This window comes from Labrus mixtus, chromosome 2, assembly GCF_963584025.1.
Source record: "Labrus mixtus chromosome 2, fLabMix1.1, whole genome shotgun sequence".
Classification (NCBI taxonomy): Eukaryota; Metazoa; Chordata; class Actinopteri; order Labriformes; family Labridae; genus Labrus; species Labrus mixtus.
Window position 1 is genome coordinate 4,046,405 of NC_083613.1, and position 22,945 is coordinate 4,069,349.

General features: G+C 38.0%; 4 protein-coding genes across 6 annotated transcripts in view; 2 read left to right on the top strand and 2 right to left on the bottom strand.

Annotated features, from left to right (window-relative positions):
• The first annotated feature begins 740 nt into the window (after nucleotides 1-740).
• Nucleotides 741-2,780, top strand: ppp1r27b (protein phosphatase 1, regulatory subunit 27b). The gene is made up of 3 exons (XM_061047485.1): nucleotides 741-1,018; nucleotides 1,118-1,268; nucleotides 1,975-2,780. Exons 1-3 carry the CDS (start codon nucleotides 790-792, stop codon nucleotides 2,096-2,098), a joined length of 504 nt encoding a protein of 167 aa, XP_060903468.1. The 5' UTR covers nucleotides 741-789; the 3' UTR covers nucleotides 2,099-2,780.
• A 1,518-nt stretch (nucleotides 2,781-4,298) lies between these two features.
• On the bottom strand, nucleotides 4,299-7,309 carry anapc11 (APC11 anaphase promoting complex subunit 11 homolog (yeast)). Of its 2 annotated transcripts, none has more exons than XM_061047506.1 (3): nucleotides 7,172-7,309; nucleotides 6,930-7,047; nucleotides 4,299-4,673 (listed from the first exon to the last, which is right to left on the bottom strand). In XM_061047506.1, the coding sequence occupies exons 2-3, from the start codon at nucleotides 7,036-7,038 to the stop codon at nucleotides 4,528-4,530; spliced, it is 255 nt and encodes an 84-aa protein (XP_060903489.1). In that variant the 5' UTR covers nucleotides 7,039-7,047; nucleotides 7,172-7,309; the 3' UTR covers nucleotides 4,299-4,527. The 2 variants fall into 2 exon arrangements, with proteins under 2 accessions (XP_060903489.1, XP_060903481.1); XM_061047498.1 differs by having other exon boundaries at nucleotides 7,161-7,309.
• A 1,909-nt stretch (nucleotides 7,310-9,218) lies between these two features.
• LOC132954056 (excitatory amino acid transporter 3-like) lies at nucleotides 9,219-17,493 on the bottom strand. The gene is made up of 13 exons (XM_061026506.1): nucleotides 17,343-17,493; nucleotides 15,555-15,695; nucleotides 14,841-14,933; nucleotides 13,596-13,707; nucleotides 13,397-13,439; nucleotides 13,254-13,316; nucleotides 12,959-13,140; nucleotides 12,354-12,461; nucleotides 11,292-11,414; nucleotides 10,959-11,153; nucleotides 10,648-10,782; nucleotides 9,557-9,679; nucleotides 9,219-9,342 (listed from the first exon to the last, which is right to left on the bottom strand). Exons 1-13 carry the CDS (start codon nucleotides 17,476-17,478, stop codon nucleotides 9,219-9,221), a joined length of 1,578 nt encoding a protein of 525 aa, XP_060882489.1. The 5' UTR covers nucleotides 17,479-17,493.
• Nucleotides 17,494-20,282: 2,789 nt separating this feature from the next.
• Nucleotides 20,283-22,945, top strand: part of LOC132981578 (THO complex subunit 4-like) — a 4,618-nt gene continuing 1,955 nt past the window's right edge. Inside the window, exons 1-4 of one of the 2 annotated variants that reach the window (XM_061047525.1) lie at nucleotides 20,283-20,606; nucleotides 21,656-21,811; nucleotides 21,899-22,046; nucleotides 22,141-22,210. In XM_061047525.1, coding sequence (XP_060903508.1) covers nucleotides 20,418-20,606; nucleotides 21,656-21,811; nucleotides 21,899-22,046; nucleotides 22,141-22,210 — 563 coding nt within the window. In that variant the 5' untranslated portion in view covers nucleotides 20,283-20,417. The remainder of the gene's footprint in view (nucleotides 20,607-21,655; nucleotides 21,812-21,898; nucleotides 22,047-22,140; nucleotides 22,211-22,945) is intronic. The other variant, XM_061047518.1, reaches the window with a different exon arrangement.

Below are 22,945 nucleotides of genomic sequence, written 5' to 3' on the forward strand. Positions count from 1 at the left end.
TTTCCTTATGCTTGACCCAAATAAACTCCATTTCTCTTTCCTTTTATTAAAATGAAATAAAAATAAGTAGGCAGACAATTTAATTTGAGATTCTCTTACCAGTAAATCTTCTGAACAAATTTTAAACGATCTTATCTTGTCTTTTTTGGGAAATGATCATCATCCACCCAGTGTCTCACATCACAAGATGAAGATAGAGTATGACTATGAGCCGTTTTTGACTGTTTATGTCAGTGTAGTTGATGGTCAACAGCCTACATATGACACCTCACCTACTCCATGCCCCCAACACATGGCAACAGCAAACAACTTTTATCCTGCCTGCTGCTTTCTAGAAGCCTCCAAACCCTAACCCTCCCCCCGCCCCCAGTATCTTGAAGTGTGCAGCATCTGGGAATGAAGGGAGTGACAACATAGCCCAAGGTTACTGGCTGTCATGTCTGGAGACGTGAGCTGTATGAAATGTGTGTGTGACAGGCCGTGACCCAAGAGCTACTCATCTTCCAAATCTCGATCCTGGATCTGTGAGGTGTAGCTTCCTAAAAATAGCCCGACAGAGAGTATAAAGATCCCCACAGGGAGCACGGGCCTTCAGAGGAACAGCTCCACAGTTGATATCTACACAGGAACACTGCACAAGAAGTTCTTATCTTTCTGCAGCAGAACAACAGAAGAAAGGAAATCTACACACATTTTTTAAGACCTAAAGAAATCTAATCTTTGATTTGCTGGTTTTGACCATTTCTTTTTTTTTTTACAAGAGCTAAAGAAAATCCAACTCAAACCAAGATGAAGTATTATCAGTGCCCCGTGTCCCAGGACATTAGAATCAATGCTTACAACAAAGACTGTGGACTGCCAGTCGGCTGCAAGAGCTCAGCTTCTCTGAAGCCGATGCGCACTGTGCACTTCCCCAATGACATCGTGTTCCAGGACTATGTGCGACACGGTGAGCTCGAAAGGATTGGACGTTTCATCAGAGCCAGAAGAGTCAACCTGGAGACCATCTACCAATCTGGTACATCAACCACCTGATCTAGGAAATTCTTCTACAGATACAAATCTTGCTCATTAATCATCATTAATGGCTAAATCTCTCTGCCTTTTTTTGACCTAGGCATGGCCGCCATCCATGAAGCTGTCCTGTCAGGGAACCTGGAGTGCGTGAAGCTGTTGGTCGAAAACGGAGCAGATATCCATCAGAGAGACGAGGAGCAGTGGACCCCACTGCACATGGCCTGCAGCGATGGCTTCCCAGACATTGCACGGTTAGTATCAACACTTTTTAGTGCTGTGCTACAGAGTAACAGTTTTGTGATAATGGTGAATGCATAAATATATTGCACCAAAAGAAAAGATAGTTAAGGTAAAAGGATCACTCATGGACTCTACATGAGAAGATTATGGAGATCCAAGACCTAGAAAGTAACTCGTGGAGTTGCCTTAAACCAGGGGAGGTATTTCTAATGTCCAGAATCTCTACTGGTAGGAAATGAGTCGCCTAAATGACCGTTTTTTTAAATCCATTTATTGCCTAAGTAAGCATATTGCTCCTTTCAAGTCTAACTTCTAATGGCATAGTGAGTGATGATGCCATAAGAGTAAAATAGATGATGCATTGAGGTATTCTTTGGGGGCGTGGCTAACTGATGGACAAGTTGCTACCAGGGCAGAATGAAAAAAAACAATTTTTTGTCATTTTTGCAAAAACAAATCTAGGTCTAAGTTGGTATTTTATATTTTTGGAGAGAACATTTTCTTTAAAGCCTGTGCACATATACACGCGCAGAGTTGCTCCACAGCTTGCCTGCGTCACAGAGGTAAGAGAAGCTGGAGGGTCTGCTGCATTCCTGCACTGCTCTGACCTTGCTGACACTGAAGAATGACTGAAACTCGCATTGAGTTTGTCAAAGTCAGCGAACCAGCCAGATTCGATCCTTTTTAGTAAGCAGGGTTGTTTTGTGCTTCTTTCAGCTACCTCCTCTCGCTGGGTGCCGACCCTGAGCTGGAGAACGAGTGTGGGGAGAAGCCGGCTGACCTCATCGAGCCAGACAACACGGAGCTGCTGGAGCTCTTCGGGCTGGCTGTCAATGACTGAGGACCTGTCATGTTGAGAACCAAGCACTTGTCTTTATCCTACTGCCCAGTCACCAGACTGTTCTGCAGGGATGGACAGAGGAAAGTCAATCCAGCATCCTGATTTTGTGAGCTGCTTCAGCTCTCCGGAGGTCAAGGACTGTGGATGTGAGGTGGAAGGCGGAAGGCGGAGGGGCTCTCAGAGCCCGTAGGCTGCCTCCCGAACGGAGTGGACTCTGGTAGAGGCTGATCTCTGATCTCCTTCAGCACAGATTTACATTGTCCTGTCAGAGTTTCAGATCTTTTATCCCGTAGTGTAATGAATGAGTAATATTATCAGAAGTAGTTGGTTGTTTTTGGCATGTTGCTGGGATAAGGAGGGCTTCTGAATGTTTTGAAACCAGAAACTGTTGTTGATGCTCAGCTCATTAGCGCCTCGCTTGAAGATAAAATTAGCAAAACCAGAAAAACCATTACTGCCTTTAAAGCGAATGTGCTTGTGGTCAGTTAGAAGTTAAACCCCCAACGTTTTTTTCTGATCCCTTGTAAGCTTAGTTAACTGTGTAAGTTGAGATGAGTTTTTCTTTTTATACTTTCTGAAATAAACTTTATCAAACATTTTTTTTATTTGTCTGCCAGTTTTTTTCTGTCAAATCGGATCTCAGAACTGTTAGACTACATGAATTCAACCTCCATGTATGATTAGAAATGAGTACACAGCGGCAGGCCTTCCCTCCTCCTATGAAAGATGTTTAGTTGCAGACCATGCAAATAAAAATTCCACCATGTTGTTTATTTTCCATTAGAGCTTTGCCTAATGCAGCCATCCTGTGCTGTTAGTTGGTAGCACTACTCTGCTGTGATTGGCTGTGACTCATAGCCTAAAGTTTTACTCCTCAGGGATTGCTGACAGGAATCATTTGAACCAAGTGGCAACTTCGTGTTGTTGAAAAGCGAGCCAATGTGGAAAAGCAAAATACTGCAGTTTGTCGAGCGGAAGCGCCAGAAGTCATATACACACCGGATTCATAAAGGCCTGTTTTTACAACAGAAATTAACATGTTTACAGTACAATAGGTCTGATTAGCTCATGTCTCCATCGGCACACACTGTATGGGGGCTACAGTTGTTCATAACTCATCCGTTTTGTTTTTATCCAGGATAAGCGTTTTTTTTACTGACTCGATGTAACAGATTGTCAAGAGGTTTAAACCCCGCCTGAGCTCCAGCTCTTAGCCTGTCGTTAGGCTGACTAGGGTGAGACAGCATTTTCAACATGGAGCCAGCCTTCAATGGACTTCCAAAGGCTTATATTTACAGTCTATGATTTTAACCCAAGAGAATGTCTCTCACATGAAAGTCAATTTTGACTCATAGTTTCATCCCAAAGCGCGTTCTTTTCCTCAACCTAACCAAACTAAACATTTTGCAACGTTACACTTTGTTAGGCACCAAAACGACCTGTTCGGGTTTAGGATACAATCACAGTTAGGGTTTATCGATTTTTTGCATGTTGGTTTAAAAAAAAAAAACTGTTCCTAAACTGAACCAGCAAAAATGAGGACATTAAGGGTGGCCAAATCAAATTGATTATTTAATTTGAGCTAAAGAGAATGTTTATTGTGGAATGGGCCTTGGTGTCAAAATGTCCAATAATTCTCAAGATCACATTAACTATTTAAGATACTTTGTTATTGTTGTTTTCCCTGGAAAGAAATTTGAGTGAAAAAACAAAAATACGGCTTCAAGATTTCAGTGGATGCAACAAAAGAGCATGACTAAGAATACATTCTCAATGTCTATTTATTATGTAGCTAAAACTCCAAATCAATGAAGCGGTCTAGTTGCTGGTTATGGAAATACAAAGAGGGCTGTCCATCCACTATCCACTTCCCCTTGTGTGCCAAGCACCATTGGAGCAGCTTTGAAACATATATAATATGATATATCAGCCATATAGCCATATTTCTAGTTCTATTAAACACTACTTATAAATTATGTCTTGAAGCTCATCACTGGAAACACACAACCATGTGGTTCAACTAAAGGATATTAAAAACTCATTAAAAAGGATTAGAATCAGAAACAGTCAGCAGGACTCAGAAATTCAGGTCATGTTCTTCCAAGCCTCAGCTGGAAGCCTCAGGAGCAATCAAGCATACTGATGAAACAACTTGTCCATCACATGGGACTTCCAAAGCAAGAGAGGCATACAGTGCATGTGATGTTTACTTCTTTATTACCACATACTAAATCTGTCAACACAATACAACTCCAAATGTCCTTGGTGTGACATCAGAACCAGGATACAAAAACATGTTTATTTACAGCTGGTATAAAAATCACCTGCATGAACAGGGCTCTCTCTGTGGGGGGGGTGGGGGGGGTGGGGGGGGGTCGTCTTTCCCTCCGAGTCTCTGCAGGAAGACCAGCAGCCACTCCTGTACAGCGTCATTCTTTGAACTTCCACTCCTGTCTGCACATGGGGCACTGCTGCTGGACCTGCTGCGAGTTCAGCCATTTCAAGATGCAGTGCATGTGGAAACAATGGGAGCATTGACCCCAGACCAGTGGGCAGTCGTCTCCAGGCACTTTACCTGGAAAGAAAAAAAAAGGTTAATAATAATTGATCACATGCCTGTTAAGAAAATGACATGCATGTTCAGTCTTCAGTTGAACTTCTTCAAACTGCATCATTTACATGTTATGTTGACAGTCCTTTTCACACCGACTGTATCTACCTACACTTAGTTTTGATGCATTTTGTTTCAGGAAAGAAAATGTGTGCACCTTTAACACATCATAATTCAGATCTGTCTGAACTGTCTGGGAAACTGAAGGCAGTACCTGCTAAACTAAACAACTCATATAAATCAGTTTCAACATCAATGTTCACAAAAAACTCTAAATGCAAAGTCCAAAAATAACTTTTTGTTTCTCAAATAAAAATTGAGGTAATACTTAATTACAGTCAAGATCTCAGAATACCATCCAAGTATCACCCTGCATCACTCCATTGTTCTTTATAAATACTGCCAAAGTGGCTGAGGCTCTATTCACTTCATGTTAAATTCAGTTGGATGTTAAAAGCTTACAGATACATACTGTAATATTAGAAGTGAAAAACATGAGAGAAACAACATTTTTAAAAAGGCACTGTGGCAACAATGACAAATATGTATACATTTACAGCAGTAAATACACATGTCGTTAATTTACTAAGCATCATGATGGGGGAAGATGATCCCCCCTGAGCCCCGAATTACATGTGGCATGGGCCACAAACAACACCACCATGCCGTGAACAACACTGACATGCCAGTTCTCCCCAGGTGGCAGACATTGTACTGCCCACCATTATGTGCACATTTGACCTGTTTTATGGAGGCTCAGGTATAAAGGCCATGCTTTCAACATGTTGATGCAGTTGGATGAAAGCTCCAGTGAACTATCAGCTACAATCACATTAATTGGTGCACATTTAGTGGTTAAAAAAATTATGTTAAAAAAATTATGTTTTTTTAACTTTGGGAGGCAAGTTTTGTGTTAAACAAGAAGAACAGAATATAGATATAAAAAATGGAGTTGTAGATAATATGCACTCTAAATTATTTGTTTATTTACCGCACTTCCCTTTGTTTTTGTGTTATTGAACAAAGTAATCGCATATTACGGCTGTGGCTCAGTTGGTAGAGTCGTCGTCTCTCAACTGGAAGGTCAAGGGTTCAATCCCCAGCTGGGCAACATGTCCGATGTGTCCTATGGCAAGACACTTAACCCTGAATTGCTCCCACTGCTTCGGTGGTGGTGTATGAATGGGATTAGTTACTTCTGATGGATGATACTACATAGTGATCACTACCATCAGTGTGTGAATGTGTAGGTGTGACATGCAGTGTAAAAGCACGTTGAGTAGTCGGAAGACTAGAAAAGCACTATATAAGCTCAAGTCCATTTACCATATTAATTAGTACAATGTTCACAAAATATGCAGGCCTAATCTGTACACAATACAAAAAAGACACAGTTCATTTATCTGTTCTGATTTTCTCTGTTTTTAATATGGCAATAAATATTGCAGATCATTTTGAATGACAAGCTACAGTAAGTAAAGGAAAACTTTATACAATCTCATTGAGTGGCGTCAGCTCACTTTGAGAAACAGTACGATCGGAAATGTATAATAATAATTCATCATATGCAAATAGAGACAATTTAAGTGTCCGTATAGATTTATACCCTCGATGAGAGAGTTCATGGCTTTATGGTCAGAACGATAGAAGAGGGCTGTGTTGGTGCTTAAAAACAAAATCTTCTTATAGTTTTGTATTAGATAGATAGATAGATACTTTATTGATCCCGAGGGAAATTCAAAGCATCCAGTAGCAGGTTACAAAGACGTACATGAAACATTTGTTACAAATTAACCACAAAAACCGACCCCCCCCCCCCCCCCCCCCATACATATATATTAACCTGAAAAAAAGATTTAAAGAATACCCCTAGATGAATCAAACTGTGCAATTAAAAATAGATTCATACAAGAAATGTACATAACCCGTGCAGGGATAAAAATATGTGACATTTAAACAAGAACCTATAAACAGTTGAGGAAAAAATCTGTAATTAGACCTGAATATAAACAAAATAAGAATAAAAAAGTGTTGACCTTCTAAAGTTGTATTGTTTAAATATGTACAGCAATGTTTAAAAAGCAGATAGTGCAGAGTTATCAAAAACAGACATTAAATAAGAGGCAGTGCAAACATTAAATTAAAGGTGCTGTTTAAGTAATTGAGGTGATTAGTCAGGTTAAAGTTTGCATTAAATACACACTTGGTGTGGTTACTCACAGTCTGGACAGCAGCCATTAAAGGGCATCCTGCAGATCCCACAGTTTTCATCATTTGCAACCCAAAGCCAAGAGGCGACTCCGTTCCACTGTCGGATCTTTACCTTCATCCTCCCGGTCTGCAGAGGAGAGAGCAGGAGGAGACACATCAAGAAAACAAGCTAATCTTAGCATGTGAGCTAATGTTCACAGATAGGCTACATGTTATTAGACTACATGCATTTTAGCGTACATTAAGCTTACTTCTAGGCCGAGTCTCCTTCCGATGCCATACAGGAGTTAAGATACTTTTTTTGCGAAACAGAGGTGAAAACAAATTAACATGTTATGGCCACATTAATGTTGGTCCTCCTTCTTCTTCTTCTTCTTCTTCTTCTTCTTCTTCTTGTTTCTCCCGCGTAATGGCGGATCAGCTTTTAGTCTCATTACCGCCACCTACTGTGTTGGAGTGAGGACCAATGAGAAGAATAGATAGAAGATAGATAGAATAGAATCTTTATTATCATTGTATACGACGACACAACAAAACTTCGTTAGCAGCAATCTTAAACAGCAGCGTTTACAAAAACAACAACAAAAATATATTTGTGGTGATATGAGAGAGAAGTATGTAAAAAGTGGCCAGAGCAATCGCTGTTCAGTGAATGAATGATAATAATAATAAATAGACAGTTGTGGTGACTGAAAGAATAGTTATTATTTTGCAGTGACTGATTAATTAAACAAATATAAATATAGAGATATAGTGCAAATAAGTGAAGTTATGGTGCAGTGAAAGAGTATATACAGTTATTATTGTGCAGTGACTGAATGAATGAATGAATAAATAGACAGTTAAAGTTAAAGTGCAGTGACTGAGTAAATAAATAGACAATTATAAAGCAGTGAATTACAAAGTTATTGCACACGTAATAATACATTTATATACAATATTTTATGAAATAATTCAGATAGGAAAATAATACATATATATATATATACATATATGTATATGTATATCAGCCTTGTTATAATGTGCTCCTTTTAGTTTCCTTCAATGTAACCACTTTTGACTGTGGTGCATCTGTCCTAATTCTTCTACCATTCATTCCCTGTGTTGTTTTTGATTTGTGATATTTGGTTATCAATCAATCAATTTTATTTGTATAGCGTCAACTCATAACAAGTGTTATCTCGAGACACTTTACAAAAAGCAGGTAAAACACCTTACTCATTGTTATGTTACAAAAAGCAGGTAAAACACCTTACTCATTGTTATGTTACAAAGATCCAGCCTATCCATCATGAGCACTCGAGTTATATTTCCTTCTTTTGTTGAAATTCAGATGGGCAGATATGCCGTCCATCTGAATGGTTGTTTTCAGCTGCCTTGATGTTAAAAAGGGAAGACTGGATCTTTGACGTTATGTTATCACAATAAAAGGAAAACCCTTTGAATTATATATTTAAATCTGCATCTTCTAACATTATCTTTACAGTAGTACAATAAAGATGAAATTGATTTTTTCTTTTTAAGTCAGAGACATTTTATCATTCTTGTGGGGACATTTCACCTTTACTTGTACTTTTCCATTTGATGGTACTGTTAACGCCTACTCCAAGAGAAACACATTGTTCATTTTTAGATACACATTTTATTGAAAACAATCAGTTGTGAAATATGTCACACTGTTGAAGATTAAAGCATTGGTAAACTCAGCATTTTAAACATCAAACAATAAGAATGAACATTTAGTATATAATAAAGATATGTCTGTATTTGGTAAATACTGCATTGAAATCATGTTAAAAGTAGAGATGTTAAAAGAAGAGGACAGGGCAAATGAGAACACTTTGAGATTGGCAAAACCCATCCACTTAAAAAAAACTATTAAGTGATTCAATATGTGTTGGTTTAAACCACACAAAACAAACACAATGCCAAAGAATTGAACATTTTGGAGAACAAAATAACTTAAAAATACAGTTATTAAACATAAATTGCAAACATTCAACATTGCAGAATTGAATGGTGAACTCCACAGCAGCTCGGAGTAAGCCTCCTGAAGCCTGCGGCTGCTGCACACTGGAAACCTACGGATGCAAAGAAAACGGCCCGTTTCAGATTGACAGTCCTCATACTCACTTTTGTTTTTAAGATTTTTTTTTTTTTTTGTGGTGAATGAAATGAAAATAGACTTAATCACCAACGAAACAAAAACAACTGGATCAATGTAGTGAACTTCTTAACAGTTCTTTTAAACTCCCTTACTGCATTCATACATTCTTTTAGGTCGATTTGGAGCTCACCCTAGCTGTGCTCCTCATCATCAATCTGATGAAGTTCTTCTGGCATGGTGCAGCAGACATCACCAGAGTCCAATTGAACCTGGATCTCATCAAGTTTGAGGCCTTCAGCTTCACTGTAACTTGTGCTAACCAGGCAAAGGTAAAACAACTTTACCAATGGAATCAGACAAACAAGAAAAAGGCCACTGTGTGTCCCTTCACTGATTGCCACCTAGAGGTTACTGAGATCATAATATTAGACTTTGGGGAAAAAAAGAACCCATAAACAAACATATTTAATAATATACAATGAGTTTATGGATAAAAAGATCAAATACTGAGACAATGTTTATGGCCTACCTTGGCATTTCCTCTCCATGAGCCGCACTGTCCATTTCATCAACTTCTAATCTAGAAACTTGGTACACAAGTGCCACTCCAATGCAGTCTCCAAAGACATTTAGGACGGTGTTGCAGCGGTCTCTGGGAGGAACAACAAAGGAAAATATACAGATTTCAATATTTTTGTGGAGAGTACAGTTAGAATAAAGTAGAAATCTAGATTTAAAAATGACTGTGTTTTAAACCTAGACTCTATTTGACACATGTTGGAGACGAAAATAACTTTTGGAAGTTGGGAAAAAAAAGGCTGTATTAGCTGCAACTTCATGTTGGGTCAAATCTACCCGATTAAGGGAACTCCACTGAAAGTTATTTTGTTTTTTTCCATTGACAGGTTGAATTTTTTGTGAGGGTAGAACAACATTCCAAGAAAAGATCCCGACAGAGCAAGATTATTTTAGGGAGTAAGATGTTTTATTTAAAAACCTAAAAGCCACCTATACAAAAGGGGACGGGGGGGTCGTCGGTAGCCTAGTGGTTAGTGAGTGCGCCCCATGTACAGAGGCTGAAGTCCTCCAAGCAGACAGCCCGGGTTTGAATACGACCTTTGGCTCCTTTCCTGCATGTCTGTCCCCAATTTCCGACTCTATCCACTGTTCTATCTTTAAATAAGGCATAAAAAGCCCCAAAATCAACCTTACAAAAAAAGAGCATGGGAGTTTTCTCATTCTCAGTTTTCTCGCATTCATACGTCGATTTTTTTCCTTTCATTATTGTGTTACACAAATATGTGTGTGGTCTTGGTGCTCTAAATAGTTAAATAATTGTTTTCCCGTCCATCCCATCCATTTTCCGTGGTCTATCTGATAATTCAAACTGATTCATAACAGCATGAATAACTCAAATTACAAAACCCTATGCAAATAGATGATGCTGGGTTAGCAGCATGGCCTCCTAAAAACGGTTCCCTCTAAAGGTTATGTTAAAGTTTGTAACAGTATGGACCTTCAGTTTACATGTGGATGTCTTCCAGCTGTTATTAGGTGCAAACCAATCCAAATGAAGCTAATATCATTCAACATTTTTTTTGACTTGAAAATGCAACTTACAGGATCCATTCTATGACCACCAGAATGGCAGCTTCCTTTGAAGGTAAACCGATTGCTGTCAGCACAAAGAGAGTGGTCACTGCTCCTGTCGCTGGGATTCCTGCTGCACCTACGCTGGACACTGCTGCTGTCAACCTGTACATCCAACACAGACACTCTTAAGTTGGTTTGATTAACAGGTTTCTGATTTGGAGGACAGTAATATGAAATTGCATTTAACATTTTTGTAATCACTTCCTTTTAGAGGTTCCTTGTCAAGGTTCATATTTGCTGTAATAATATCCTAACAAATAGGAACAAGAGTGGCTTACAAAAGTGTGATTAATTGGCCTATGGTGAGATTGATGTTGGTGAGTTGGGCGATGAAAACAGCTGCGACCACTTCATAAATGGCAGTCCCATCCTTGTTGAGGTTTGTGCCAATGGGCAGTATCAGGCGAGTGATTCTTCTGTCTAAGTTGAGTCGTTCTTCACAGCATTGGAAGGTGTGAGGCAGTGTGGCAGAGCTTGGAAAGACATGATGTGTGTTATTTTACCTGACCATTTATAACACGACAAGGTTGTCAAAAAACAACAACCCAACTTGCACATGTACCAATATAAAGAAAGTTATAAGCTGACACTGCACTGTTACATCATCTTACCTGGATGAGATGAGGAATGCAGTCAGTAAGGCAGGAGTGACCCCGCGGATGACAGTCATGGGGTTACGTCTGGTACACACGACATAAATCAGCGGGAGAAATATTCCTCCGTGGATTATAAGCCTGAAACACAAAGAGATTGCAAAGTGATTACTAATGAAATCAAATACAATCACTGACAAAAGCAAGAGTTTGAACCCAGGTTAAAAATTCAGCTGATGGGTGGGACCCTGGATGACATTTTATTATTTTTTAACATTGATAATATTATGGCAAATGGTAAACGGACTTGAGCTTGTATAAGCAGTTTTCTAGTCTCCTGACTACTCAAAGCACTTCTACAGTGCATGTCACACCTACCCATTCACACAGGGTGGAGGCTGTTATGTAAAGTGATCTTCAGAATAACTAATCCCATTCATACACACTCCTGCGCTGCCGCCGAAGCAGCGGGAGCAATTTGGGGTTAAGTGTCTTTACCAAGGACTCATCGGACATGTTGCTTCAGGAGGTGGGGCTCTTCCAGTTGAGAGACGACAGACTCTACCAACTGAGCCACAGCCGCCTAATATAATATAACAATGTTGTAGATTTGTGCGAAACACTGATATAAGATCATTTAAAAATAATCATAAAAGAAATGTTTAATACCAAAGGTATAATTAAAAGAGGGTTGATTAATTAGCTAAATATACTTTTATTACTTTTATTTTAGATTGAACTGGGAGGGTTGAGCAGTTAGTATTATTTTTGGCTGCAATTAATCATGATATTTAATGTTGGAAGGGTCTAGCTAGCTATTACTATTTAATTAACATGTCTGAGTTTATCTGACATTTCAGTAAAAATATAAAGAAATAACTCACCAAAGTTTAATAACCTTATAATGCAAAAAGCTCCTACTCTTTGTGGTCAGCTGACTTCTTTGTTTGTTCATTTTTTGTTTATAATACACCTTCTTTACTGCTGCTATGGAGGCTCAAAGATCAATACAAGCACCTGCACTTAGACTAGACTACTACATTACTAAATGAGTGCTACAACAATAAAGGGAACACATACCCGAGAAGAACCACTGCCATGAACTTTGCAAGTTTGAAGGTGGTTTCCCAGTCATGAACGTCAACAACATGGTCTATGATCATGAACATGACTCCAACTGGCAAGTAGCTAGAAGACAAAGCATGAAATGACAAATTAGGAAAAGAACAAACAGAGTAACTGAGCAAACTTCAGCTGGGGAATGCAGCTTAAAGGAATCAGCAAGAACATGCTGTGCCTCTATGTCTATGTAGGAAGACTCCAAAATGAAATGTGAGGTAGAAGAAGAACATTGTCCAGTCTAACTTTATCAAAGTACCTCTCTTTTGTGCAACCAGCTCTCTAGCTGTACTAGCCTGTGGACGACTATGCTGATGAGCAGGAATAACACAGAATACTGGATGGGTAGGGGAGACAACAGCCACTCGGTCTCGGTCTAATTTCTTAATAAAGTTGATCTGCATACTACAAGTGTTGCTGGAGCCTTTTGACATCTTCAAACATTTTTATTTTCAAATTTAAAAAATATCTATAAATGCATCCAAAATCAATCTCCTACCTTAACTTCAAACATGTCTATCATAGTATTCCTCTCATAAATGTTACGGTATGCTGTTGAACCTTACCACAGTATCAGGCCGAATATATATTTGCTGGCCTCGTTCAGGGCAGTGAAGACTTCTACAAGTTTGCTCCCTGATGCTCCCATCTTGGACAGGGTGCAGCCCACAAAAAGAGACCAAGCGATCAGGCCCAAAGTGTTGGTTCCCTCAACATATAGACCCACTATTCGCTCTTGTGTCCCGTTCTATAACAAGGCCAGGGTAACTCGTGAATTATCACAGCCTGGGAGCAACTTCATGTTTCAAAGATATTCAACTTGAATGTGAAAACAAATCATCACAGTGACATATTACTTACTGTTCCCAGGCTAGAGTTCATCTCATCTTCTTCAAGCTCAAACTCCACCAATTCAGTCTTGAACTATAAAAAAAACAGTAATCATTCAAATGTGAATTATAAAAAGTACATGACATGAATAAGTCTCCAGTAAGCCTTAATACCTGATGGAAGGTGGTCCGAAACAGGTTTTCGGGGAATATGTTTCTATAAAGGATAAAGAGAAGTCACACCATCAGTGAGCTTTTAGAAGTTATTAAACAAGACGTGCTGCTATGATGTGATGTTTGTTTAACTTTTTTAGAACTGATATCATGCAGTGTTAGTGATTGAATGATGCCAAAGTATAAGCTTTCCTCTCACAGTAGTAGATCATACAGTGCGCCGACAGTGGAGAAGGACTCCTCATCAAATTCGTCAGCTTCTTTAACAACATTAGTGACTCCTGGCTCGATCAGCAGCGCCAACATTAACCCTGCAACACAAATTCAAAGTTTAACATTAACTAAACCTGATCAATCCAGTCTTTAGTCTTTACATTTCAATTTGGCAGAAAAAGAAAAAGGATTTGAAAAAATAAGCACTTTAAGTGTTGGACATACTTTACATGGGATTACTTGCCAGGAATAATCATAGACTGTAATATTAATGTAAGAAGCCTGAGTGACGTCAGTCACCTGTTACTACAGGGGGCTCATCGGCAGCAGTCGCCATGCTGGAAATCCTGTCTCAGCCTAACTTACACTCAACCTAACGACAGGCTGAGGTGGGCTTTAAGCCTCTTGACAAACCGTTACATCGCGCCCACTTGTCAATCAGGTCAGCTACGCGCATAAATATGGATAACATATATCGTTCATGAAATCATAATGGAGCCGTTTTAAAAGGGCATGTTCTGCTGTAAAACTGTCTTTTTTGCCTGTTGTGTTTATGTGACTTCTGGGGCCCCTGGAGCCAGCCCCAAGTGGACACTCGACGGACTACAGGATATTGAAAAAATGTACAGTGTGACCATGAGGAGCATAACTAATCAGACCTATTTCGTTTTTTTTTGGACCAGGCTGTAAATATGTTTATTTGTGCTTTAAAAATTTATTTTTTTAAAGCTGTGGTGTGTAGGTGACTTCAGGGGCTCATTGAGCCAGCCTCAATTGGAAACTTGACAAACTGCAGGATTTTGCACTTCCTTTTTTCAACACTGGAGGTTGCCGCTGAGGAACGATTACACTGCAGCCATCACAGCCTGCCTACAGCAGCGGGAACTTCAAAACATTTTTATCTATTAGCCCCCCCCCCCCCAGTAATAATACCAATCACCTTTTTAATGACATCTGAACTTTTTAATCCCATGACAAGTCAAAATGCAATGCTAAAATAAGGGTCAAATATACGTGAACATGAAGTGAGAGGCAAATATATGAAGATTACCACCTGCTTGAGCTGACTATGCTGGAAATGAGACAAATGATACTATGTGAGTTTCAGGAAGAAAAAAACTTGACATGCTCAAAAAGTAACAAAGAAACAATACAGTGTTTAAGGTCAGATATGTTCATTAATGAAAATGGAGCCCACACTAATAAAGTTCTTGTCCAATGCTGTTCTTACCTGTAATAACAGCCACAGCAGTTGTTGAGACAAAATATGTTATAGTACGCAAAGTGATTCTTCTGGAAGTTTCTATGCTTAGATCAGAAACACCTGTGGGAAAAAATAAATAATAACCTTCAGCCTAAAAAGCAAAGACATAACTGGAACAATGGATGGGGTTACATAAGGGTAATGAGATTTAGGAAGTAAGTCTAACAATGATCTCAGGAAGAATCTGTGTGACAGTACTTCTACACAGTAGTAGGATGTAAGATGCAGCATTACTGAGATCCTAACTGAGTGAAATGTAAAACTTTGGGAAAATAAATGCCATCTAATTTAAATTCCCATGAAAAGTATCTCTGTTCAAACTTTATGAACATAAGCTACTGTGTAGCTGTGGCTCAGTGAAGGGAAGCTCGTCTTTCAACCAGAAAGCAATTCTTCGGGACTAGAAATGCGAGTTCAGTCCCCAGAGTAAAGAAAGAGTCAGCATCATTTTGTGTTTTCCAGTAATTAACAAACTCTTAAATATTCATAAGAAAACTTTCAAGTGGAAGTTTGGACATTATATGACAAGGTGGCAATTAGCACAAGAAAAATATGATCGACATATTTAACTTAAACTTGGAACTTGATTAAGTCACAAGCATGTAACTTTAAGATGTTGTGAATATCTGTATGAACATAATGTTACAGTTAACATTATGAGAAAATACCCCTGTGGCTTACCTATTATCACACTAGTAACAATGAGAGGAACAGTCATACTCTGCAGCATCTGCATGAGTATCTCTCCTGGAAAGCCGATGTAAATTTGGTCAAGTTCAGTCAAATTGGCATAGAACTTGAGAACTAAGCCCACAGAAATACCTGAGGACAATAACAAAGAAAGGTTGTAAATTAAGCAAATGTTGAAAAAAATGTTGAAAAACAGTTAGAAAATAGCTGAAGAATGTATGAATGTTATAGAGGTAACACAAAATCAGAAATGTCATTCTTGAGCAAAGCTTAACCGATATCTAATGCAGCTTAATGTCACATTAAGGCAAAAAAAGTTGCACTACAATGACAACACGTTATGTTTAACTGAGGTCACATAGTATCATTTGAGGATTCAACTCTTGTTATCTGAATTTCAAAGATCCAATCTGCATGGATTGAGTTGGTTTAGCTCAGTTGGTAGAGCAGGCACCAAATGTACAGAGGCTACAATCCTGACACTGTTGGTGCACATCCTCCCCACAATGGCTCTCTCTCCACACACAATTTTGGTCACTCTACAGCCAGGAAGATCATTTTCAATCCTGCATAATATTATAATTGTATTCATGGTTTCTGTTAATAACATATAAAGTGCAATGTACCCCTTCTTGCATGTATGCCAAAAGAGCTAGCATTGGAATTCAAAGAAGATACTTAAGTGTTCCTCTGATTACCCTTTCATGAATCAGATGAAGCTTTTGAAATTGCAGCAATGACAGCAGCTAGTAGGTCCATTCTGTATCAGTGTTTTTCTCACTTAGAAGAAATAAACTAGAGCTAGAACTACAGGCCTTAGTTTTGTTTATGTTAAATATACCCACTATTGTCAGTTTTGTCTTTAATTGTAGAAGTCAATAGAAGCAATGAGGAACGAGTTAAGACTTTTGCTGCTGACTACAGGGTTGGTAAAGCAAGAGGAGGAAAAATCAGCAAATGATTCCTTAACAGTTGTTTACAAATTAAAAATAAAACATGAATTCGTAATTAAGCTAATGTGACAAGCCTGCGTCACATGTGTAGAAAATTGTGTCTTTAGATACATACAATCCACATTTTTCTTTAGGTGAGGTTCTTACCAGAAAAACGCTTAAAACAAATACTTCAGGACTCTCACTGAATGCAAAACGTCAATTGTGCCTAATATAAAATGACACTATTAGCTTTAGGGGTACTGAGAATCTAAATAGTGTCTGTTTAAAAAGGTTAGGGCACGATATGTGATCAGTCCGTCCCAGAATTTGGCGCCACACCACCATTGTCCGGCTTCTTCAAATCCTTTGCAGATTGAAAAAACTGATCTTGTTGCTAGGGCAACAGAAGTATGAAAAAGTGAACTGAATCAGAGCAACAAAAGTGACCGTGACTGACAAAACATCCTTGGGAATACACATATTTGTTCAAAATTAATCTTAAAAAGTAAAAAATGTTTTCAATTTTCTCAGTGGCTTTGTCATTCACATATATTTCAATATCTCTTTATTTGTAATTCTGTATTTTTATTTTATTTTTTTAAATTTAAATTAAAAATTAAATTAAAATAACTAATATTAATAAATTAATAATTAAATAATTAAATAAAATTAATTAACTCATAAATAATATGTTACGTATCATTTGCCAATACAGTTGCCCTAATAAAGTTTGATATTTTACAACCAAGGCTGAGCAGAGTTAGCTATCTTAACTTTGGTCTCCGAGTAGCATCGTTAGCTTGACACACTGTTGTTTTGTAGCTATAAACTAGACATTACTTACCCAGGAAAACAGCTAACAGATTAGCAATCAGAACTTTATTCTGTTTAGCGATATTACACAGTTTATTCATCCGACCACAACAGGCGCCTGGTGCAGGGACCGTAATCTCTTCATCCAGGCTTTCACTGTGCTCCATTTCAATGTACAGATAGTTAGCTAAAAGGAATCAAAATGACATTAGCCGGCTAATAATGTTACAACCATAGACTGTAAGGTTACAACGCACTTCACTATTTCTTGGCTATTTTGATTGGACATCTTTCGGGGACATGATAAATAAATCCACACTTTGTTTTTTAATAATAAATGACTCACCAAGTCGAGACAGACAGCTCCGAGTATCAGTTCTTTTCTGTTGGGATTTTGAAGAACGTTTGAACGTTATGAGAATATGAGCGTCCCTGTAAACCAAAGAAAATGTTTTTTAGTTTTGTTTTTAGGTTTTTTTGCATTCATTTATTTTGATTTATTTGAGAAATATAAGAACAAAAAAACAAGCAACCCACATTAAAAATAAAATAAAAAACCCACACACACAAACCCAAAACAAAAAAGTTACACACACATCACCAATGACATAACCGTGATTTACTGTCAGTTTTTGCAATCATAATAATGTTTACATACATCCCCTTTTCATTATATATTTTTATTAAATTAAGATATCACGACATTTTCCCATGCCAACATGTATCTAAACATCCTCCATCACGTGTTGCCATGGAAACCATCTGTCTGTTTCCATGTTTTGTTTTGTTTTTTTATACAAAAGAAGAATGTATTATTAACCACCAGGCCAAATTTCAGCAACGAAAAAACTTATACTTATATTACATGCAAAAGTTCTCAAAACTACAAAATAAACGTTTCTGTGTGTTATTATTCTTTTCACAAATATAAAATAGTTCGGTTCTGCTACCTGTCCTGTAAACCAAAAAAATATATGTTTTTTAGTTTTTTATACAAAAGAAGAATGTATTATTAACCACCAGGCCAAATTTCAGCAATGAAAAAAACTTATAAGTTTATAAAATGAAGTTTGAAAATCATGAGAAATGTAGCCGTTCTCTCTCCTCTGGGATGATGTGGGCGTGTCTATAGAATGCGCCGAAGCCACGCCCACTCGCGGAGAGACGTTCCCTTCTGAAGTCAAAAATGTAAATGACCTGACAATGGAGGCCTCAGCTAACTCCTCTATCAGACCTACCCAGCCCTAAATATATGACCCACCAGAGACTGAATGTGATTTTGAACTGGAGAGTGAACCTGTTTCCCCTCAGTCTGTCACAGAATGGTCTTTTTTTTCTCTCTTTACTTTAGTCTAGCAATGTGTAATGGAAGCCTGTTTCTCAATAGCATAGCTAGCCAAATGAAATAAGCTTAGCTCATTCAACAGAACAGACTCACTTGTCTATCTGTCTGTCTATTTATCTGTTTGTCTGCCCATCCAACATTTCTCTCTATATCTGAGTGATAGAAAGTAACAACTGTGAGCTACTCCAGTAAAAATATATTGTGGTGCTTTAATTGAGTGTAGTTCAGAGCAGAGGAGGACTTAAGCTACTACAAATAGATAGCAATATGGATATAGATTATAGAAGATGTAATAAAATTAAAGACAAAATGATAATACTGCGCTACAGTATCAGATCCTAAGGAGAAAGTGGTTCAATGGTGAAATGAGATGAGTGAAAACAGAAACAGGGCATTTAAAAATAATAAAGATTTTCTAAATTTCCAACATATATAAATAGACTAGTTATAGTATAAAAAGCTCACGTGGCGGTTAGGAGGACCGTAAGAAGAACTTACTAAAGGAAATTTTATGATTAAGGAACTAGACCCCAATATGAGAAATTGGGGGATGATTAGAACAATAAGAGGGGATAGAAGAGACTGAAATAACTTAGTTTTAAATGATTGAAAGGATGATGCAGTTACTAATAAATAAATTAAAAGCAGAGTTGTAAACCATTGTTATTGTGCACAGTTTTAATTTCAGTGATGAGGCAAGACGGTGCAGGGACAAAAAAACATCTGAAATTATGGAGGATCACATTGAGAATGAGATGAGTGTCCCATTTACTGTGGGAGAGGCTATCAAAAATAATTGGCATAATCTGGAATGAGTGTTCAAGGGAGACAGAGACATGGGGATCAAAGTGGGGATTTAAATTCTCTGTGGAAAAAAACCCAAGATATATGAGGGACAAAAAAATGACTAAAGTATAAATAAATAAATGTTGGGAGAAATGCATACAATAATGTATAAATAATTAAATAAATGCATCAATAAATATATAAATGCTGAAAACAATACATCAATGAATAAATAATAAATACACTTTGTTAATTAAAAAGGCTATTTATATATTTTTACATGTATTTATTCATTTATTAGCGTATTTCTACAGTTATATATGTATCAATGCATACATTTCCACATTAATTGAGTTATTAAGTTATTTACGTATTTTTACATTCACACATATATTTATTTCTGTGTCCAGGTCGTAAGAGGAAAAGTATATATGTAAATTTGCTTCTGTCTGTTTTTCAAAATTGACCAATCCTACTTCAGTAATGTTAGGACGGGCCACTTAATTTACATATTTACTTTTCCTTGTACAACATGGACACAGAAATACATAAATAAATATATGAATATATTTATTGATGCATTTATTTATATATATATATATATTTATTTATTTAATTATTTATACATTATTGTATGCATTTCTCCCAACATTTATTTATTTATACTTTAGTCATTTTTTGTCCCTCATAAGATAATGTTCTTTTCAAGAAAAAGAATGACAATATATTGTGCTACACAATTCATTCCGGTAGGTGGTGGTAAGGATCCTTTACGCTGGTTTGCCAACTGCCAATCAAATCACCAGAAGAAGAAGAAGAGAACGTAATCGCCATTTTTGCCAATGTGCCAACTACGCATTTCCGCTTTCCGCCAGTTTTAGGACCGCGCCAGAGCAGCAGATAAACAATCACACCTCGACACCGTAAGTTCTTTGTTCCATCTGAGCTTCAGCCACACGCTTCACTACCGCCACCATGTCCGAAAAGATGAGTATGTCCCTGGACGACATCATTAAGATGAACAAGAAAGGAAGCGGCGGTGGAGGAGGATCGTTCAGGTCGACGGCAAATTCTGGACGGACCGGCGGATCATCGAGGCCAACGCGGAGTCGACAGAACAACTTCAACCGTGAAAGAAACAACAGAGCCACACCGTACACCAGGGTATGAAATGGAGCACACGAAAATGAACGTTGTTGACTGGTATAACATGTAATCCTGGTGGTAGGTGTTAAGTAATAATGGACGTCACCTGATAAACAGCTAACATGCTAAGCAAGAACAGGGAAGCTAAAGAGTCCCCGTTCACCTGAATGAAAATGTCCGCCTGACTGACTGACGGACTGCACATGTTCTAACATCATGTGCCGCGTTTCCCACTGAAATTAACAGCATTTACAAAAAAAAAAAAGATATGTTAATAAAAGCCGCGCGTCGGATACTGGTCCCCATGTGAGATCCAAGATGGCTGCTGTGAGTCAGACGATGTCCTTTTATTTGTAAGGTGAGGGGGATTAGCTGCTGGAGAGGGACCTATCAAATCGTTTTCCCATCATTAATATAAATATTATATTATTATATTAATACAAGTATTATATTAATGTGTTTACTACAGTCGCAGCTGTTAACGTACTCGAATCCCCCCAAAAAAATGGTCAGTGAAAATGAGGTTACAAAACAGCCAAATGTGACGAGATCACTGACCTGATTTTCTTTATTTTTTAATGTAAGGCATTTTGACGTGTTCTGAACACCTCAACAATCACATGCCATGTGCTTTGCACAAAGTTTCCTGCTTCATCAATTCAATTCAAAAAACTTTATTTGTTCCCGGGGGGCAATTAAAAGGCACACAGAGCAGTAAATTAACAACAGAGCAGGTAGACGAAACATTTTAACCTAAATATAAAGTGTCAATTTAAATACAGCTTAAAGCTTAAACTTAACTTCAAAATATAAAAGAGTAGATATAAGTGGACAGTGATCGGACTAACAGATGTAAACAGATGTAAACAGAACTATGTGCAGTAAACAAGAAATAAATATATATATACAGAGCTATGTGCAAGTAGGCAAATACTAAATGATAAGTTAATAAGGTGCATGGTGAATAATGGAACAACAAACAACATCAAACTTGATCTACTGAGAATGTAAACTTGATTAGACCACACCGAACCTAAAGATTGTGTTGTCGTCTCTTCTCTTCACAGCCCAGAGAGTTGCCAGACAAATGGCAGCACGACATGTTTGAGGAGCATGTTGGCGGACGCAGGGGACCGAGTGCAGTGGCAGAAAGAAGTGTAGAAAGTAGCGGCAAGCTCCTGGTTTCCAATCTGGACTTTGGCGTTTCTGACTCAGATATCAAGGTATGTTACCAATCCTTATCCAGCCATAATCAAAGTACTGTCACCATGTAGGGGGGATAAAACTGATGTTTTTTCTCTTATCTCCAGGAATTGTTTGAAGAGTTTGGCGAATTAAGTAAAGCATCCGTACACTACGACCGCTCAGGTCGCAGTAAAGGAACTGCAGACATTCACTTTGAAAATAAGGCGGATGCAGTCAAAGCCATGAAGCACTATAACGGCGTCCCTCTTGACGGTACAGATCTGTTTTTCCTTGCTAAATGAAATTTCTGCCCAGGGTTGTATCTCGAGGAGGATTCTGACTCTTTTTATAACCTTTTATTCTTAAGGCCGCCCCATGAAAGTCCAGCAAGTGACCTCAGACGACGACGACACACCGAGTAGACAAACTGTACAAAGGTAAGTTGCAACATGGTGGCCATGCACTTTGAATGCAGATGTGAGCCATTGAGTTTGTGAAGGTGGATAATAGAGATTTATTTAGAGACAGTAATAATGACTTGATTCTCCAAGTCCACAATTAAATTTCCCAATTGATTTTAAAATTTATGATTGACTTCCACTTCTTCTGTGTTTTGGTCACGGTTCGGTTCTGACAGGCCGGGCCGTTAAAATGTTTCCAGTGTTAAGTATTTTAGGCAAATTTTACAGAACATCAAGGGATTTAGAAAGAGAGCTACTTTTTTCATTTAAAAACTATTTATTTTACAAGCAAAACAAATTCAGGTGCTCTCCTTTCAGCCTATTGCAAAGGTCAGATTAGATTTGAACATGAAGTAAACTACAATTAGCTCAATGAATGTCAACAAAAAGTGCATTGGTGTCATACTGTCATATTTCTCTTTTAGTTACGATTATCGCTCCTCTCTTATTCTTGTAATGTTCAGTATTGTAAATATTTAGAGTATTAACAGCAGCTCAAACGATTTAAGAACAGACATCAAACCTCACACTGAAGGTTCAGACGTGGTTTATGACCAGTTTAGAGTTTTTAATAAGAGCAGTGAGGGTGATGTGCAGACGCACAGACAGAGGAGCACTCAGTTGATGTTGAAAGACATCAGTTAGTTAACAGACAGCAGCCTGCCATGTAGTTCACATACTTCACTGGTTAACATGTAAACTGTAGAGCAG

Excerpts from the sequence above, each read along its gene's own strand:
- anapc11 (XM_061047506.1), bottom strand. The coding sequence starts at position 7,038 with ATGAAGGTAAAGATCCGACAGTGGAACGGAGTCGCCTCTTGGCTTTGG. Across the intron at positions 4,674-6,929 it reads TAATGGCTGCTGTCCAGACT|GTAAAGTGCCTGGAGACGAC; the intron begins GTGAGTAACCAC and ends TTTTCTTTCCAG.
- LOC132954056 (XM_061026506.1), bottom strand. The coding sequence starts at position 17,478 with ATGGAGCACAGTGAAAGCCTGGATGAAGAGATTACGGTCCCTGCACCA. Across the intron at positions 10,783-10,958 it reads GGCCAATTAATCACACTTTT|GTTGACAGCAGCAGTGTCCA; the intron begins GTAAGCCACTCT and ends TTGGATGTACAG. Across the intron at positions 9,680-10,647 it reads GTGGTCATAGAATGGATCCT|AGACCGCTGCAACACCGTCC; the intron begins GTAAGTTGCATT and ends TGTTCCTCCCAG.
- ppp1r27b (XM_061047485.1), top strand. The coding sequence starts at position 790 with ATGAAGTATTATCAGTGCCCCGTGTCCCAGGACATTAGAATCAATGCT. Across the intron at positions 1,019-1,117 it reads GGAGACCATCTACCAATCTG|GCATGGCCGCCATCCATGAA; the intron begins GTACATCAACCA and ends TTTTTGACCTAG. Across the intron at positions 1,269-1,974 it reads GGCTTCCCAGACATTGCACG|CTACCTCCTCTCGCTGGGTG; the intron begins GTTAGTATCAAC and ends TGCTTCTTTCAG.